Source organism: Rhinopithecus bieti, unplaced genomic scaffold, assembly GCF_001698545.2.
Source record: "Rhinopithecus bieti isolate Rb0 unplaced genomic scaffold, ASM169854v2 scaffold_947, whole genome shotgun sequence".
Classification (NCBI taxonomy): Eukaryota; Metazoa; Chordata; class Mammalia; order Primates; family Cercopithecidae; genus Rhinopithecus; species Rhinopithecus bieti.
The window spans coordinates 6453764-6469835 of NW_016803664.1; the positions used below are offsets into that span (position 1 = coordinate 6453764).

General features: G+C 35.5%; 1 protein-coding gene across 1 annotated transcript in view; it reads left to right on the plus strand.

Moving 5' to 3' along the window:
* Nucleotides 1-16072, plus strand: part of ANK2 (ankyrin 2) — a 241025-nt gene that overhangs the window by 150932 nt on the left and 74021 nt on the right. The window contains 1 exon segment of the mRNA XM_017847754.1: nucleotides 8292-8364. Within this exon segment, the coding sequence (XP_017703243.1) occupies nucleotides 8292-8364 (73 nt within the window).

Consider the following 16072-nt stretch of genomic DNA (forward strand, 5'->3'; position numbering starts at 1 on the left):
TTTGAATACAACTGCTGACTCTCCATGACAAATCAGTGATTATTACTGGCCTCTGCTAGAGAAGCTCTAGAAGAGTAAAGACCATGATAATACTGAGTCCTAATGCTCCTGTACCATTCAGTGGGAGCAAAGTTTAAAGGAGGCCTCTTGAGAGGGGGCTCCTACCTGAAAGTGGAAGTGCTGTTACATTTGCATTTATTCACTCACTAACTTTCTACTTTAAGCATGAATTAAATAATAGCTCTTTAATTTATCTTCATAACATAGAAAAGTAGAGGAACAGTAAGACATGAGAAGCTCTTCAAAGACAGTAAGACCACAAATGAATAAATAATTCTGAAGGAGGTTCTAGTAAATGCTCCAAACTAAAAATGCATATAGAGTTTGAAATGCTTGTTTTTTTGACAGATGTGAGGAAAAAGAAAGGAATTTTGTTCTTCAGGCTGACAGTACGTTCCTGTTGACATACATCGAAGTGATGGAATACAGTTGGTTTAATGTGCAGTTTTAAGCAGAGTGGCCTATGATTTATTAATGAGCTTCAAGACACAAACTGAATTTAGATGGGAGAGAATAGCACTCCTTGTTTTCTGAGGCAGAATCTTAAAACCTTTGGCCAGTGCACCACAATATTTTAAAGATTTAAAGTACAGCTTTATAAATTATATAAGAGAAAAACAGGTCTTGTCGCTGCCTGACACCATACTTGTAGGTCACTATATTTAATAGTTTTTTCTTACTTTATGATTTCTTATACCAGGAATATCTTCATATTAAGGGCCTACACATACATGCCACTTCACTTGATATCTTTAAAACAATGTGTACATCACAATACATGAAGCCTCTAGTGGCAAAATTGGCCAAGCACACCTGTTCTGCCATTAGAAGTCATGTTTTCTCTCAACTTTATTAGCTTTTCCCTGCTCTGGGAATAATGTATGTTTATTTTACCAAGTTATCACTAGATGGCAAGCTTGTATCTCTTGTTATCTTGTACCTACTTTGCTTCCATTCATTTCATTAACTGATTTATTCCTTTATTATTTACTGGGCATAAAATATGTGCTAAGTTCTGTGCTAAGTGCTGAAGAGTTATCAGTGGTGAAAACATTACTCCTTCCCACCAGCAACTTCAGTGTCATGAGAGTAGAGAACGAGAATCAGGCTTGGTAAGAAAATAAATTCATGTTTTATACAACAGAACTATGGAACTTATATGTCTGGTTTCAAAGAGATCTTGGGTTTGTAGATATTACTCAGGTGAATGACTTCAAACAAAGATCTCTATTTAAAAAGGAGCAAATAAGCATTCTCTGGTTTGTCTCTAAATACTGTAATTGCTGTCTCTGAATAAGTTCTCAGTGCCCTTGTCAGAAGTCAGAGACAAGATCATCTCTCTACCACATCTAGCTCTGGAGAAGAAGGGGGGATGAAAATTCCTTTTACAACCCTCTGAGCTTTCTTTTCTGGTAACTATTATTCTCTACATTCTGTAGCTGAGCATTGCTCCATCAAAAGTCACTATACTTAGAATTCACGTTTCTAGGTGAAAAGCCAATAAAAACAGAAAACATAACAGCATTTCTGCTTTCAGTTAGGACACTAAGAAATCATTGTCCACATGAACTAGACAAGTAGCTCTGTTATCTAAATGGATAGTTTTAGTGGTTACATGTTTTGATGCTGGTCTCTCTTCACTGTCTGCTGCTCTTTGAATTGGTTTCTCTTATAATTGTGATCTTAATTGTTTTGTGAAATGGAATTTTGGGGTAAGGATTGGAAGAAGAGACTTACTCTCATCTATTCTGAGAGTCTTCTTACAATAAACTTCCTCTCTTTGAAAAGAGATTTTCAATCATTCTTTTCCCACATAATATATTTTCCACACAATGTGTTATTAATGATACTAAAAATCAGTAATATTGAAGTTTTAAAATATGTTTTAAAGTCATTGAGGGCAGATCTAAGCTTCAAATTTAGGTTGTCGGGTTTTAAATCCCATGTTCTTAACCTCTCTGATATAACTGACTTTGGTTTTGCTGAAAATAGCTTAATAGGAATTTTGTGAAGAAACTGTTTTCACTTAATTTTCAACAGAAAGAAAAACCACTTAAATAGTGTTCTTTATTGATTTTTCTGGAGTTTCACATTCAATATCATTTTCTAAAATCTACAGTCACTAAAAATAATTTGAAACTACTGATGATAGTGCAATAGACAACTTAATAGTTAAGTTAAATTAAAAAAAGTTAACGTTATTATCATCGCTTAAATGCAACAGTTGCATTACACCTGCACAACTGACATATTAATTTAACATGAATTGGATTTGTGTGATGTGCCATATGAGCAACCATGTAGTCCTTTTGATCGAAGAAAGTTTCCTTTCCTATTCTTCCTTTTGAGTTCTTTACCTGGAAGCATGAATAAAGTCATCGTGTAGAGACCACAGTAAGACAGTAGTTTGTAAAGGAAAAACCACTTCTGTAGAAACTTCTGAGGCATTTTGGAATTGTGGTTTGTTTCCTTAACCTTTGCTTTTCTAACTTTACTTTGTGAGATGCAGCAGGGAATATGAGACAGTTTAGCATTCTCCTGGGATTACAATCACTATATGTTTGCCAGAATGGATATCAGAATGGTAGAGACACATTTCTGGCGACAGAAGCCAGCAAGCCCAGTTCACTAATGCAGCTTGGAAGAACTGTGACATATGACTCACCCTTCAACTAATTGATCAACCATCATCAATTATTTCTATTATTTGTATAATCTTAAAGTGATTGTGTTTTATGTTGCATATAATTGGTATACAGACCATAAATTACTGAATAAGTTAGTAAAATAAAAATATTATATTATGTTATTATTTGATCATTAGGGAATATTTAAGTAAACTGCAGAAAATGTGAATATTCTAAGTCCTAAATCTTACCTGATGCCACAGGTCAGTTAACATGAAAATCAGGGGAGGAGGGGATACAGAGGAGTTGTCTAATGGGTACAAAAATACAGTTAGATAGAAGGAGTAAGATCTAGTGTTAAGCAGCACAACAGGCTAACTAGAGTTAACTAAAATGTGTATTTCAACATAACTAGAGAAGTGGATTTGGAATTTCCCCAGCTCAAAGAAATGACAAATGTTTGAGGTGATGGATATCCCAATTACCCTGATTTGATCATTATACTTATGTTTATATCAAAATATCACTTGTACCTCGTAAGTATGTACAACTATGTATACACAAAAATGTAAAAATTTTTAAAAATAGGAGCCATAAAAATGGCAATACAATAAATACTTGTAAAGTCGTTTGGCACCTTTTGAGGCAGAGCCAAAATGATTCTGCAAATATAGGTCATCGGTTAGAAGTTAAATTGCCATTCTTGCACAAACAATATCAATACATATTATATTATGTATATATACATGCTATAATGTTTATGTTTATATGATATTTATATGTCCTGTGTACTTTCCTGTTCTTTCTTTTTTTTGGAGACAGGATCTCACGCTGTTGCCCAGGCTGGAGTATAGTGGTGCTATCATGGTTCACTGCACCTCAGGTGATCCTCCCACCTCGACTTTCAGAGTAACAGGGACTACTCGGGAGTAGTAGGTGGGCAGGTGCCTTGGCCTCCCAAAATGGTGGATCATTTGAGACTAGCCTGGACAACATGGCAAAACCCTGTCTCTATAAAACAACACAAAAATTAGCCAGGAGTGGTGGCACTTTAAAAAGCATCTACCCTAGCTTTTCTAGAAAAAAAACCAGTATTCACATAATATTCAATTTAGTTATTAAAGTTATATTAATATGTGTGATTGGTATAAATATGTTTAGAAACAAAAACAAGTTTAGCTTGAACTTTACTGATGGAAGCCATGGATGTGGGCATTAAAAGGTGGCATCATAACCAAGATTACTCAGTATGCTGTAGTGGCTTAGTGATTATGTGATATAAATGCAATTGTTGACCAGGAGGATTGCCTGAGTGAGGGTTGGCTAAGTGAAGATCAGTTAAACACACGGTTTCTTTTGCATAGAACAAATCAGATATTGACTACTATTTGTAAAGCAGAATGTTAAAAACTCCTACTTTATTTTCTACATTTTTCATATCGTGATTAACAATATAAATTCATTATTAAATCTCTCTTCCATCTATTACATACTATTTCTTTTGCCATATTATCTAATTTAATTATATCCCATTAATCTTGTACTTAGTATCCTACTCATTTTAACTTCTAAAGTAATTTCTAATCTTGACCATAGTATATTGGATTCTGTGGCTGAAAGAGATGTCCATGATAATTTCATTATAGCTTTGTTCTCTATGTACTGTTCAGAGGTAGGTGCGTAAAACCATGTTTATGTTTAAATAATCAAGTTTTCAAAGGACATTTAGTTTAAAAGGAAAATATGTATTCATTTCTTGTTACATTATACATATGTAGGACTACTTATTTGCCATCCATTCAACAAATATTCACTGATGGCCTTCTAAAGGTCAAATACCTTCTCATGTATAAATGGTATTATATTTATGACACTGTATATAGAGGCCATTTTTAATATCTATACAGAAAAATATCAGTCACCAATGTGATCACAGTGTATTACTTTTTCTGTTGCCACATATATTTGCTGATAATTCTGATAGCATTCAGTTACCAAACTGAAGTTGATTATTATTTCCACTCTTACAAATAAGTACAAAGAAAATATAGTCCCATTATCAGCACCTGAAAATAGAAACTGAGATGACCAGGCAATGAAACTTAATCATTTAAAAAGTATCTCCAGCAATTGTTTTCAAACAGAGAATTATCTCCTTATGAAATGTTTACTATGAAGAACAAATACTCTAAAACATTTCTGCAAAAATTAACTTTCTAATACAGTCTAATATAGTAGACATCCTTTCACATTTTTAAGTATTTCCAAAAAGTTGAATAAAGGCCAGCCGCAGTAGCTCACATCTGTAATACGAGCACTTTGGGAGGCTGAGGTAGGCAGATCACCTGAGGTCAAGAGTTCGAGACCAGCCTGGCCAACATCGTGAAGCCCCATCTCTACTACAAATACAAAAATGAGCCAGGTGTGGTGGTGCACACCTGTAATCCCAGCTACTCGGGAGGCTGAGGCAGGAGAATCGTTTGAACCTGGGAGACGGAGGTTGCAGTGAGTTGAGATCGCACCATTGCACTCCAGCCTGGGCAACAAGAGTGAAACAACATCTCAAAAAAAAGAAGAAAAAAAATGTTGAATAAGATGTCATAGTAGGGTAGTCTCTATGTTATATTTTAAATGCAAATCATTTTCCTGCAATTTATACACTTTCCCTAATACAGGAAAATGAATCTCAAATTGAGCTACACAATAAACCTACCTAAGGAACCTTTAAAAAATACCTTGGTCCCTATTATATTGGGCCCGATCCCTATGGATTTTGATTTAATTGGTCCACGATGGGACCCAAGCAACAATATTTTTAAAATTTTTTCTAATAATTGTAATATGTAGCTATAGTTGAATACCACTGATACAGAACATAGGCTATAATTTATTGGTGTTAAATTTCTAAATTAAAATTTATAATAAAGTAATAATCAAATGTTATATTATAATAGTCTTTTTGAGTTTGTTCATTCAACAAATATTTATCAACCACCACTATTCTCCAGATTTTGGATGGATACTTTTGTTTTCCTGCAGCATTTAGTTTGCTTTCAGTGAATAAAACACTGAATAAAACTATTTAAACATCTCTAGAAATATGCAGGCAAGCTGAATTTACAACCCTTGTCTCCAATGGTGCCTTCATGTGAGTAGCAGGAGACTTTCTTTACTTCCTCTGTTTCTTCCTGTCTTTTAACTAAAATTCCACCCAAAGACAATCCATTTCGTCATGATGTGGATTTTAAATTTATTTTTTGCATAATTTGATATTACCAAGTTTTTGATATACTTTGAGAAGCTCCTGCTATGTTTCAGATGCTGTGGAAACAATCTTCCTCTTAAATGACTCACACTCTCATGTGGAGGCAGATAAGCAGAGAGGGCACACACAGTGCGTAGTGTATGACACAGCACACACGATGCTCTAGGAGTACATAGCAGCAGATAAACACAGTTAAACAAAGACATTCACTGGGGAGGATCAGGGAATGTTTCTCCAAGAAAGTCACATCTAACCTGAGCCAAGAGAAGAGGGGAAAGGAGATTTCTGGTAAATGAGAGAATATGTGGAAAAACTCAGAGGCATGAGAGAACATGACCTGTCAAAATAAAGGCAGCTCAACACGATTGTAGCATGGAATGAGAGATGAGCCTTGCTACCTCTCCCTCTTTACTGAATCACAGGGCTCTTCTGAGCCAGTTTAGTCAGTTTCCTGAAGAAAATGAAGAGCCACCAAAAAGCTCATGCAGTATCACATTATGATCGCTTCCCCTTAACACACAGATATTATATATGTATATAGTCAGAGTTGCTCAGTGAAATTTGATTAACCAGTTGAATTTCTTTGTAAATATATTTGAAGTTATCTACTGCTTTTGGAAAGAAAATAATTGATGATAGGTTCATTATAGCCATTCAAACAATTCTCTAATGTCTATGTCAAAGCTTAAACAACTAGACAACCTATTTTTTGTACTTTGGTGGCTTTAGTTGAAGATGCTACTCTTATGTCAAGGGATTCATTTTCTTTTAAAGTGTCCATGACAGTGTCAATTGATGCCCTTAATGTATTTTCACTACAGAAACTGAAGGTTTGAATTTGAGACTCAGTAGTCTTTAGGTGATGCTCAAAATCATGAGATTTGGATTTTATGTTTTTTGGGGTACATGCGTCTTTTATTTATTTTAGTTGGCAAATAAAAATTATACATATTTATTGTATACAATGTGATGTTTTGATACATACATACACACACACATTGTGGAATGGCTAAATCAAGCTTATTAACATATCTATTACCTCCACATACATATCCTTTTTTTTGTGATGAGAGCACTTAAAATCTACTCTCAGCAATTTTCAAGTATACAGTACATTGTTATTAACTGTAGTCTCCATGTTTTACAATAAATCTCTTGAATTTATTTCTCCTAACTAAAATTTTGTATCTTTTAACCCACATCTCCCAAATGCTCCTCCCCCTTCCTTCTCCAACACCTGGTCACCACCAGGTGTCTATTCTCTGCTTCTATGAGTTTTTTAGATTCCACATATAAGTGAGATTATGCAGTATTTGTCGCTATGTCTAACTTCTGTTATTTTGAAAAATCACTGATACATTTCATCTCTAAAATAGTGCCAAGCATGCAGTAGACATTCAAAATTTTCCTTGAGTGCATGAACGATTATAAAAGTCCAGAGGCTCTTCACTTTTAAGATGCATTTAATACTGTTACAATAATCATAATAAATTATGCTAGCTAATATTTATGGAGTGCCGCCATATGCCAAGCACTATTTTTAGAGCTCTTGCATATATTACATCATTTAATCTTCATAACCATTTTATGAAGTACTTTTCTATCCTTTATTTATTGTTGAGGAAATTGAGGCACAGATAGGTTAGGGGACTTGCTAAGGCCTTATAGGTAATAAGTGATGAAGTTAGAATTTGAACCCAGGCAGCTAACCTCAGTTCCTTGTCTCCTAACCTTACACTTTACATTAGGAACAAAAGGCAGTGGATTGACAACCTTGGAGTGCTATTGCGTAAGGCAAATAAGCAACAAACCAGAACTGTAACCCAGTGAAATATTAAAGAGATGATTTGATCCTCTGATCCCAGAAAAGATGTGTCATATTTTCTGCCCAAATAGTTTATATCTTTCACATTATTTACAGCTTCTTTTCTAATGGCTTTGCTTTTAATATATTGCATATGTTCATTGCTTCTTTTTAAAGCTTTTCTGGAAACATCGCTTAGTTCATTTTAGGGAAGCTTTGAAAACATCAATTCTGCCTTCTCAATACAACTAATTATTATTAATAATACAATTGCTAAGAATTTATTTTTCAAATGAGAACTCAAAATAATGAACTGTCTCTTGTACAACTTCTCTGGCGTAAATGATCATTTATCTTCAAAAAGAACAAATGAGTTTTCATGAAAGCAAATTTCCAAAATATACACGTGGGAAAGATGCCGTAGTCAAGGCTCAATGGCTTGCTGCTGCTGTTGAGCGTGGCCTCCTATGTGATGCTTTTCATCTTTTGTTTACTTTTGGTTTCAACTTGAACATTAATGATTTTGTTTTTCCAGACTATTACAGAAAAACACAAACTAAATGTTCCTGAGACGATGACTGAGGTTCTTGATGTTTCTGATGAAGAGGGTAAGACTTCTATTCAATCTTCTATGGCACCTGTCATGTTCTTACACAAGGGCAAGTCACCCTTTTTTTCTTCAGAGACCAAGCTGGTTATGTGGATGACAGAATCTTAACATTTAAAGTCACTTTTTCACCTTTGTTTCAATACATTTACTTTTGCTGTGGCAGCAGGGGCCAAGGGGCAGTTCTGATTAGTATATTTTTTTCTGGTATTATCTCTTTTTCCTAGCATTATAATTAATGGCTATTAAATAATATGACTGGAAAAGGAGAAAAACTGGAAACTGGCCATGTGTTAAAATAGCTATATATTAACACAATTGTTATTAAATATGTTTGAATTATGTTAAAAATCTTTTTTTATTCAAATGCCTTTAAGTAAAGACTTTAAAGTATACTCCATCAAGGAGTGTTCTTCTTCAGCCAGGAAATCTCTGTATTCTGGTTGGTTCATAGGTACAGAATATATTTTAAGCCCAGAGGAAAAGAGCCTTAGAGAAGGTTTAAAAATAGTACAGCAGGAAGTAGTACAAATTCAACAGAAGAATGTATTATTTAAGTCAGAAAATATCCCCCCTATAATTTTAGAGTTGATAAAAATGATCTCGGGCAATGGCTTCCTAAGTCCTGGGAAGTCTGCTTTCCTAAAAGGTGCAGTGGGGACTGCCTGGAGTGGGTGTGTGACATTGGGCTAGAACTGGAGATGGACCAGTAGGGTGTCCGGCTCCCTATCTCTACTTCAACTAGAGTTGCTGACTTTTCTTCATTTTGTATTTTGAATTTCCATGTAATATTCCACTTGGACCAAAAAAAAAAATTTGCTACTAAAAAATCATGAAAGCAGCACATACAAATTTTTAAAGCATTTTTTATGAGGAGATAGAAAAAAGAAAGAAAAAAACCACGCAACCAACTTTCAATAGTGCAGCAATTCATCCACATGATTGAAAAATTACTGCCATATATGTACATGAAAATGTATGTTTGAAAAATTATTGCTATTAAGAATGGCAGTAGGTTTAATGCTAATTGCTTTTACAGACAAATATTAAAGATGTTTCTTTAGGTTATTCAAGATAAAATCATAAGATAAAACTTCACATTGAGATGTCCTTATTTAGAACCAACCTGTCGAATCACCTATTGGTAATAGGTATTGAGTTTTCTCAGCTTTTATAAGAATTTATGACAAGAATGAACAATTGTTGGATCAATGTATTATTTTGAATAAATTCAAAGGTATTCCCAAAGCCAGCAGTTCCAAATATTTAGTATAATTTTGTGTTCAATCTTGCAAACTAGTTCTCAGCATTCCTATATGCATATCATATTTTGTTTTGTGAGATCATCTTTCTTATCTTTACTTGTATGTTGAACAGCTCTTAAACAGTTTGGTGACCACTTTATTGATGGGGAGGCACTTAGTGATTCAGGTACCCTTGGAGGAAATTTTTGGAGTGAAAACTTTTCTTTGCTTTTAATTTTTCTTAGCTGGATAGAACAACTTGCTTAAATCTGTATGCCTAACACTAATCTGTTTCTTTTGAAATAGCATGTGTAACATAAGTGGAATTGTATATGTGTGCATTTGAGTGTGTGGATTTTATTAACTTAGAAGCTTAAAGTCATGAATTGTTTGTACTGTTAATGATTTTGCAACTATTATTGAGACCTGTTAACATAATTATAATCTAGTGAACATTATATAAATATTTTCCACAGCTAGTATCTTTTCTTAGAATATAAATTTAGAGAAAAGTAATTCTTTTGTTAGTTGACATTGAGCTAGCATGAACATAATAATAACTAAGTTAGACCACTTGAAATAAATGCAGTTTATATCACCTTCTGGGTTGATGATATATTTTAGGTGTGATTAAAATATATTAATAGTTATATGATTTTAAATATAGCTAAGAATAGAAATAAAGTAACATTTAAAAATTGTTTAAGGGTGAATTTGGAATATAAGGAAAAATAATAATGTAAGGATATTTTTATCTAGTAAGAAGTTATCCAAAGGTACCATGTGGTGACCACTTTAAGCAACTCTATTACATGAAAAATTTACAATTTGTAAATCAGATAAATTGAATAGTGATTACTTAATTTAAAAATAGGCCCTTTATTTACAAAATAATTGCTGGGAGAATTCCTTTGGTTAATTCATTTAAAGTATTTAATATTGGTTTATAAAAAGAAATTTAATACCAAAATAGTCTCTCAGATCTGCCTATTGTATTAAATGAGATGAATTACAACATTCTGTACTTTCATTATTAAAAATGGTTATATATTAAATATTACTGGTGATTAAAGATTCTTGGTTTGTGAAGAATATTGGTGAATTGACCCAAGATTATCTTTTGTGGGTAAGAGAAGTCCATTTTTAGAAATAGCCAAAACTTAATAACATTTCTTTCCCAGAACAAAATTCAAGTTGAATAATTTTCATGTAAAGGATCTGTTTGAGTATTGATAAGTAACTTTTTCATAGAAAGAATTAGTGTGAAGGAAATTGGCTGGTTGACATTGCCAATGCCAACCCTTTAATGTTTTGTGAAGTTAATATGTTTTTATAAAACCTGCTATCATCCACGTGGACAGAATGCAGCCACATGTGTTTGAAAATTATTAGCTAATCCCTGTTTTCTCTACAGTCTATTGTTTTATTAGTAGCAATAGTATATCGACACCCAAAAAGAGTATTCAAACTCTTGCCATTAAGAATGCCACTATGTTTAATACTAATAGCTTTTAAGGATAAATATTAAAGACATTTCTTTAGTTTATTCAAGATAAAATCATAAGGTAAGACTTTACATTGAGATATTCTTATACTGAGATATCCTATCAGGCTAACTTGCTGTATACATATTAAAGTAATCCACAATACCCACTCATGAATCCAATTAACAAATAGTGAATGTGATGTTATTGTGTGGAAAGCTCTGTAACTGGTGCCACAGTGGAATCAAAGGTGAGCATGAGGCAGGTCTTAGGAAGCCTATATAGAGAAATAATGTGTATATTAAAAGCAGCATAATGGAAGGCACTGTGTTGTCAGGTTTTCATATCCACTTGGGGAGATCAGGAGCTACATATACTTAACACCGTCTCATGAACATGCTGAGAAATGAGAGAGTAATAACCGGGTGCATAGATTTTGGGGATTAGATAAGGAACAGTATGGGAAAATCTTGAGATAGGAAAGTACAAGAGAGAGACACAGAGTGGCAGAATCCTCCAGTCATTCGGTTTGCTGATGCATGAAAACATACTGGGCTCAGCTGTGGACTGTTTGAATTCTTTGCTGAAAAGCCTGGGAAACACAATACCTTAAAGATTTCAATTAATGATGAAAACATGTAAACCTGTTTTTACAAAGATTTAACCAGCAGTGGTACATAGAAGGAGTTTTTTTGGGAAGAACCTGGAAGGAAGCAGAAATCTAAGAAAAGAGAAAGCATTTACTAAACCTCCATAATGCTAGGTACATGTCTCATTTAATCCTTATACCATCCCTGTGACACAGGCTGTGGATACCGTTCCATATATATATATGAATATATATATATATTTTCGGTTAAGGAAAGGCTTATTTTTGGAGAACGAGGCCTAGAGACATTAAGTAGTTTGTTCAATGGCACGCAGCTATTAAGTGGTAGGTGTGGAATCAAAACCTAGTATGAAAAGTATTGTAATAGCACAGCCATGATATCATCCTTGTGGAAGAACATGGCCGTGAAATGCAAGGAAAAGACAGAAATGGGAATTCAGTCTAAGAGAATTATAGCATCCAGATTTAACGAAAGATGTGAAAGTAATCCTTTAAGTCTTCGTAGGATCATGAGTTGATCCCTGTCTTCACTGACTCGGCTTCCCAGCCATAAATGATGAGATGGGGCTCAGAGATTTTGGCATCTGTATAACCAAAATGCCTATAGAATTGTGACTTATGTATGCCTTATTCTCATGAATTCATGAGTGGGTGGCTTGTGCATATATCTCTGCTAGTACTCTGGAATGATGTGTACTGGTAATCAAGAGAACTCCAGACTGGCTGAATGTTGGGATGAAATATAGAGGCGCCTTCTCCTCTGATACGCTCACTTCTGTTATGAACACGTACCACTTAGTGGGGCTCTTCATCTCAGGTTTCAGCCCTTTTTCCATGTCTCAGCAGGCATAATACTTGCTTGAGAGGGAGTGGGTTCTGTAATGTTTCAGAGAATCTCCTTGCCAGCATTGTGTGGGGTTGTCAGGAAGGGAAGCCATTCCACCCTTTTTTTTTTTTTTTTGAGATGGAGTCTTGCTCTATCACCCAGGCTGGAGTGCAGTGGTGTGATCTTAGCTCACTGCAACCTCCATCTCCCAGGGTCTCCTGCCTTTAGCCCCAGAGTAGCTGTGACTACAGGTGTGTGCCACCACACTAATTTTGTTATTTTTAGTAGAGACTGGTTTTCACCATTTTGGTCAGGCTGCTCTCGAACTCCTGATCTCAGGTGATTGACCTGGCTTGGCCTCCCAAAGTGCTGGGATTACAGGCATGAGCCACTGTGCCTGGCTGCCATTCCACTTTATTTAAGTTATTCCCGTGCTATTGTCACCTGTGTCCTACAGGGGTTAAATATACCACTTACTGTCACTGAGGAATCTGTGTTTTCTGGGTATCAAAACATCAATTGTACATAAAAAGCCTGCAGTACATTGATGCTTCACAGTTAGTACAAAACAGTTTTCACAAAATTGTTTGGAAACATTGGATAATAAAACAACAAGAAAAAGCTAAGTCATTAACCTGGGAATCATCATTCTATTAAGTGAGTAAATAGGTAACAATCAGAAGGAAGTTATTCCAAGTGTGGAAATAATAAAGAAATTAATTTTAGATTTGTTCTATAATGTAAAAACTAAAGGTTGCTTTGGTTTTGTTCTGTTTTCACATTGAATAAGTAAGTTGAAACAAGGAAAGTATATAATGATTCTCTTAAAGCTGTCTGAGTTGTACAAAATTCTTTCCAAGTCTAATGGCACTCTCTTCAAACAAATAAGAGCTAAAGCTTTTAATCTGAATATTATTTTAAATCATCTTTTCTCCCCCCTTGGCTTGGGCAAGGAAGTAGTTGTGCTAGTTGCTCATGTAGGGAATTTTCAAAGAGAAGCATATTGACAAGGGGATGGGTAAAGAAGATGAGTTCTGCTGTGGACATGCTAAATCTGAGATGCTTACAGAAAATTTAGATGGGGAAATCCAGAAGGCAATTGCAATATAGATACAAAGTTCATGAGAGAGGTCTGGGACCAATACAGGTCTGTGTATAGTTAATGGACCTCTAAGTCCATGTGATAATATGTGAAATAAGAAGAAGGGCAGATGGAAAATACCAACATTTAAGAGAAGTAGAGACAGGGAAGAAAGACTCAAAAATGTAGAGGGAAGACCAGGAGAGATTTGTGTCAGAGAAATCAAGGAGAATAGTTTACCAAATAAATCACTTCTCAGCCGCTGATTAATTGCTGAAATTAGCAAACATCTGCTTGATAAGTTTAATTGTTAACAAGGAGGGGTCAGAATGTGAAATAAAGAAGGTCTAAGAGTTTGGGAAAGAAGCTACCATATTTCAGAGATCACAGAAATATGGATATTTTATCCATGGAAAGGGAAAGACCTCCATAGAATCTGTAACAGAGGAGAGAAGGTTGAAGATGAAGGGCCTAGCAGGCAAGGTATCTAGGAAGATGGGAGGGGATGAGGCTTTGGAGGCAGGGATGGGCCAGCTTTACTCTAGCAGAAATCTTCTCACCCACTAAGGGAAGCAAGAAAAGTATTTCAGGGGCTCATTAAATACATTTAAAGCTTTGATTTGTATGCAGAATTTTCCAGTTATAGACCAACCTGGGTGATTTTTTTCCAAGTGATTTTTCACATTCTGTTAATTTCTGCTTGCATTCACTTTCCATCTTTTACTGCTGGTATGTATTACTGAATAGCATGATTTATATACAACTAACTGTCTTTGAGAGAAATTTTATATAGCACTGACAAGATTAGTCCCCAGAGAGGTGACTTTCCAGCTAATGCCAACACTGGGATAGGATTTAAACACTGCTTTCAGCATTTAGGGACTTTGCTTCTTTGGGTCATTTCTCACGGAGACATAATCAAGACATTGGCTATATACCTAGGGCCACCATAGGTGTACATAAAAATGCTAAAAATTCACTTTACGTAGCACTGAACCTAGCAGCTGCCTCAGGCAGATGGCATCATAACAAAACCATCAACATGCACAAAATAAGGGAGAACGTAAAGGACATTCACTCATGAACTCAGTGTAATCAGAGGTGGTTGTTTGTTTGTTTGTTTGTTTTTTGAGACAGGGTCTCACTCTGTTGCCCAGGCTGGAATGCAGTGGTGCGATCATGGCTCACTGTAGCCTCAACTTTCTGGGCTTAAGCAATTCTCCCACTTCAGCCTCCCAAGTAGCTGGGAATACAGGCGCATGACACCATGTCCTGCTAATTTTTAAAAATTTTTAGTAGAGACGAGGTCTAGGTGTTGCCCGGGCTGGTTTCAGTCTTCTGGGCTCAAGCAATCCTCCTGCCTCAGCCTCCCAAAGTGCTGGGATTACAGATGTGGACCACTGTACCTGGCCAATCAGAGGCTTTAAATTTTTGTCTTGTCACCAGAGTCATAAAATTTTGATATATTTGATTAAAAATATACTCTTCAAATGTCCTTCTATCTTCTAATAAGATTCTATTCACACAAGAGAGGAAGGCTGGGTTCCTCTAGTTGGTTGGCATGTTCTACCTGATCAAACACTGTGCTTTGCTCCTTCAGACATGGAGTCATTCCAGCCAAACTCCTTCTTTTATCTTTACCTTTCTCACCTTTTCTTTCTTCACCCTTATAAACCTTCCTCACCCTACCAAGGTATAACAAGAGGGAAAGATAGATGGGAGAAATAAGAAAATTTGAAATGTAGGCCCTATTTTATTAAGGAGTTTTATGCATTTTTAAGAACCAAGAAGTTAAAGCTTATTTTGAGTTGTGTTTATTCCCTGTGACCATCTTGGCTGCTGAGAGACAGCAGTGAGAACTGGCAAATTAGGAGAAGCAAGATGAAATGCAAAAGCAAACAGACTCTGAAGAGGGACAGGATGCTCGAACCTGAGTAGTATTCAGAATTTGGTGCTGGAGTTTTTGGGAGAAGGGGTGGGGTAGGAACCTGGGGGAAAGAAAGAGTATATAAGCAGACTTTTTTTTTTGAGATGAGTCTCACTCTATCACACAGGCTGGAGTGCAGTGGTGCAATCTCGGCTCACTGCAACCTCCACCTCCTGGGTTCAAGCAATTCTCCTGCGTCAGCCTCCCAAATAGCTGGGACTATAGGTATGCGCCACCACACCCAGCTAATTTTTGTATTTTTAGTAGAGATGGGGTTTCACCATATTGGTCAGGCTGGTCTCGAACCGCTGACCTCAGGTGATCCACCTGCCTCGGCCTCCCAAAGGGTTGGGATTACAGGCCTGAGCCACTGCAGCCAGTCAACTTTTGGTTTTTAAATAATCTTTTTGGCTTTTTGCAAGGGATCCATAATATGCAGCTTGCACTGTGCTTGTACTATGTGACAGATTCCGTATTCAACCATCCCCTTCACCTTTTCATTAAAAAGAATAGATGTAGTCTCCTGAAATGTTAATA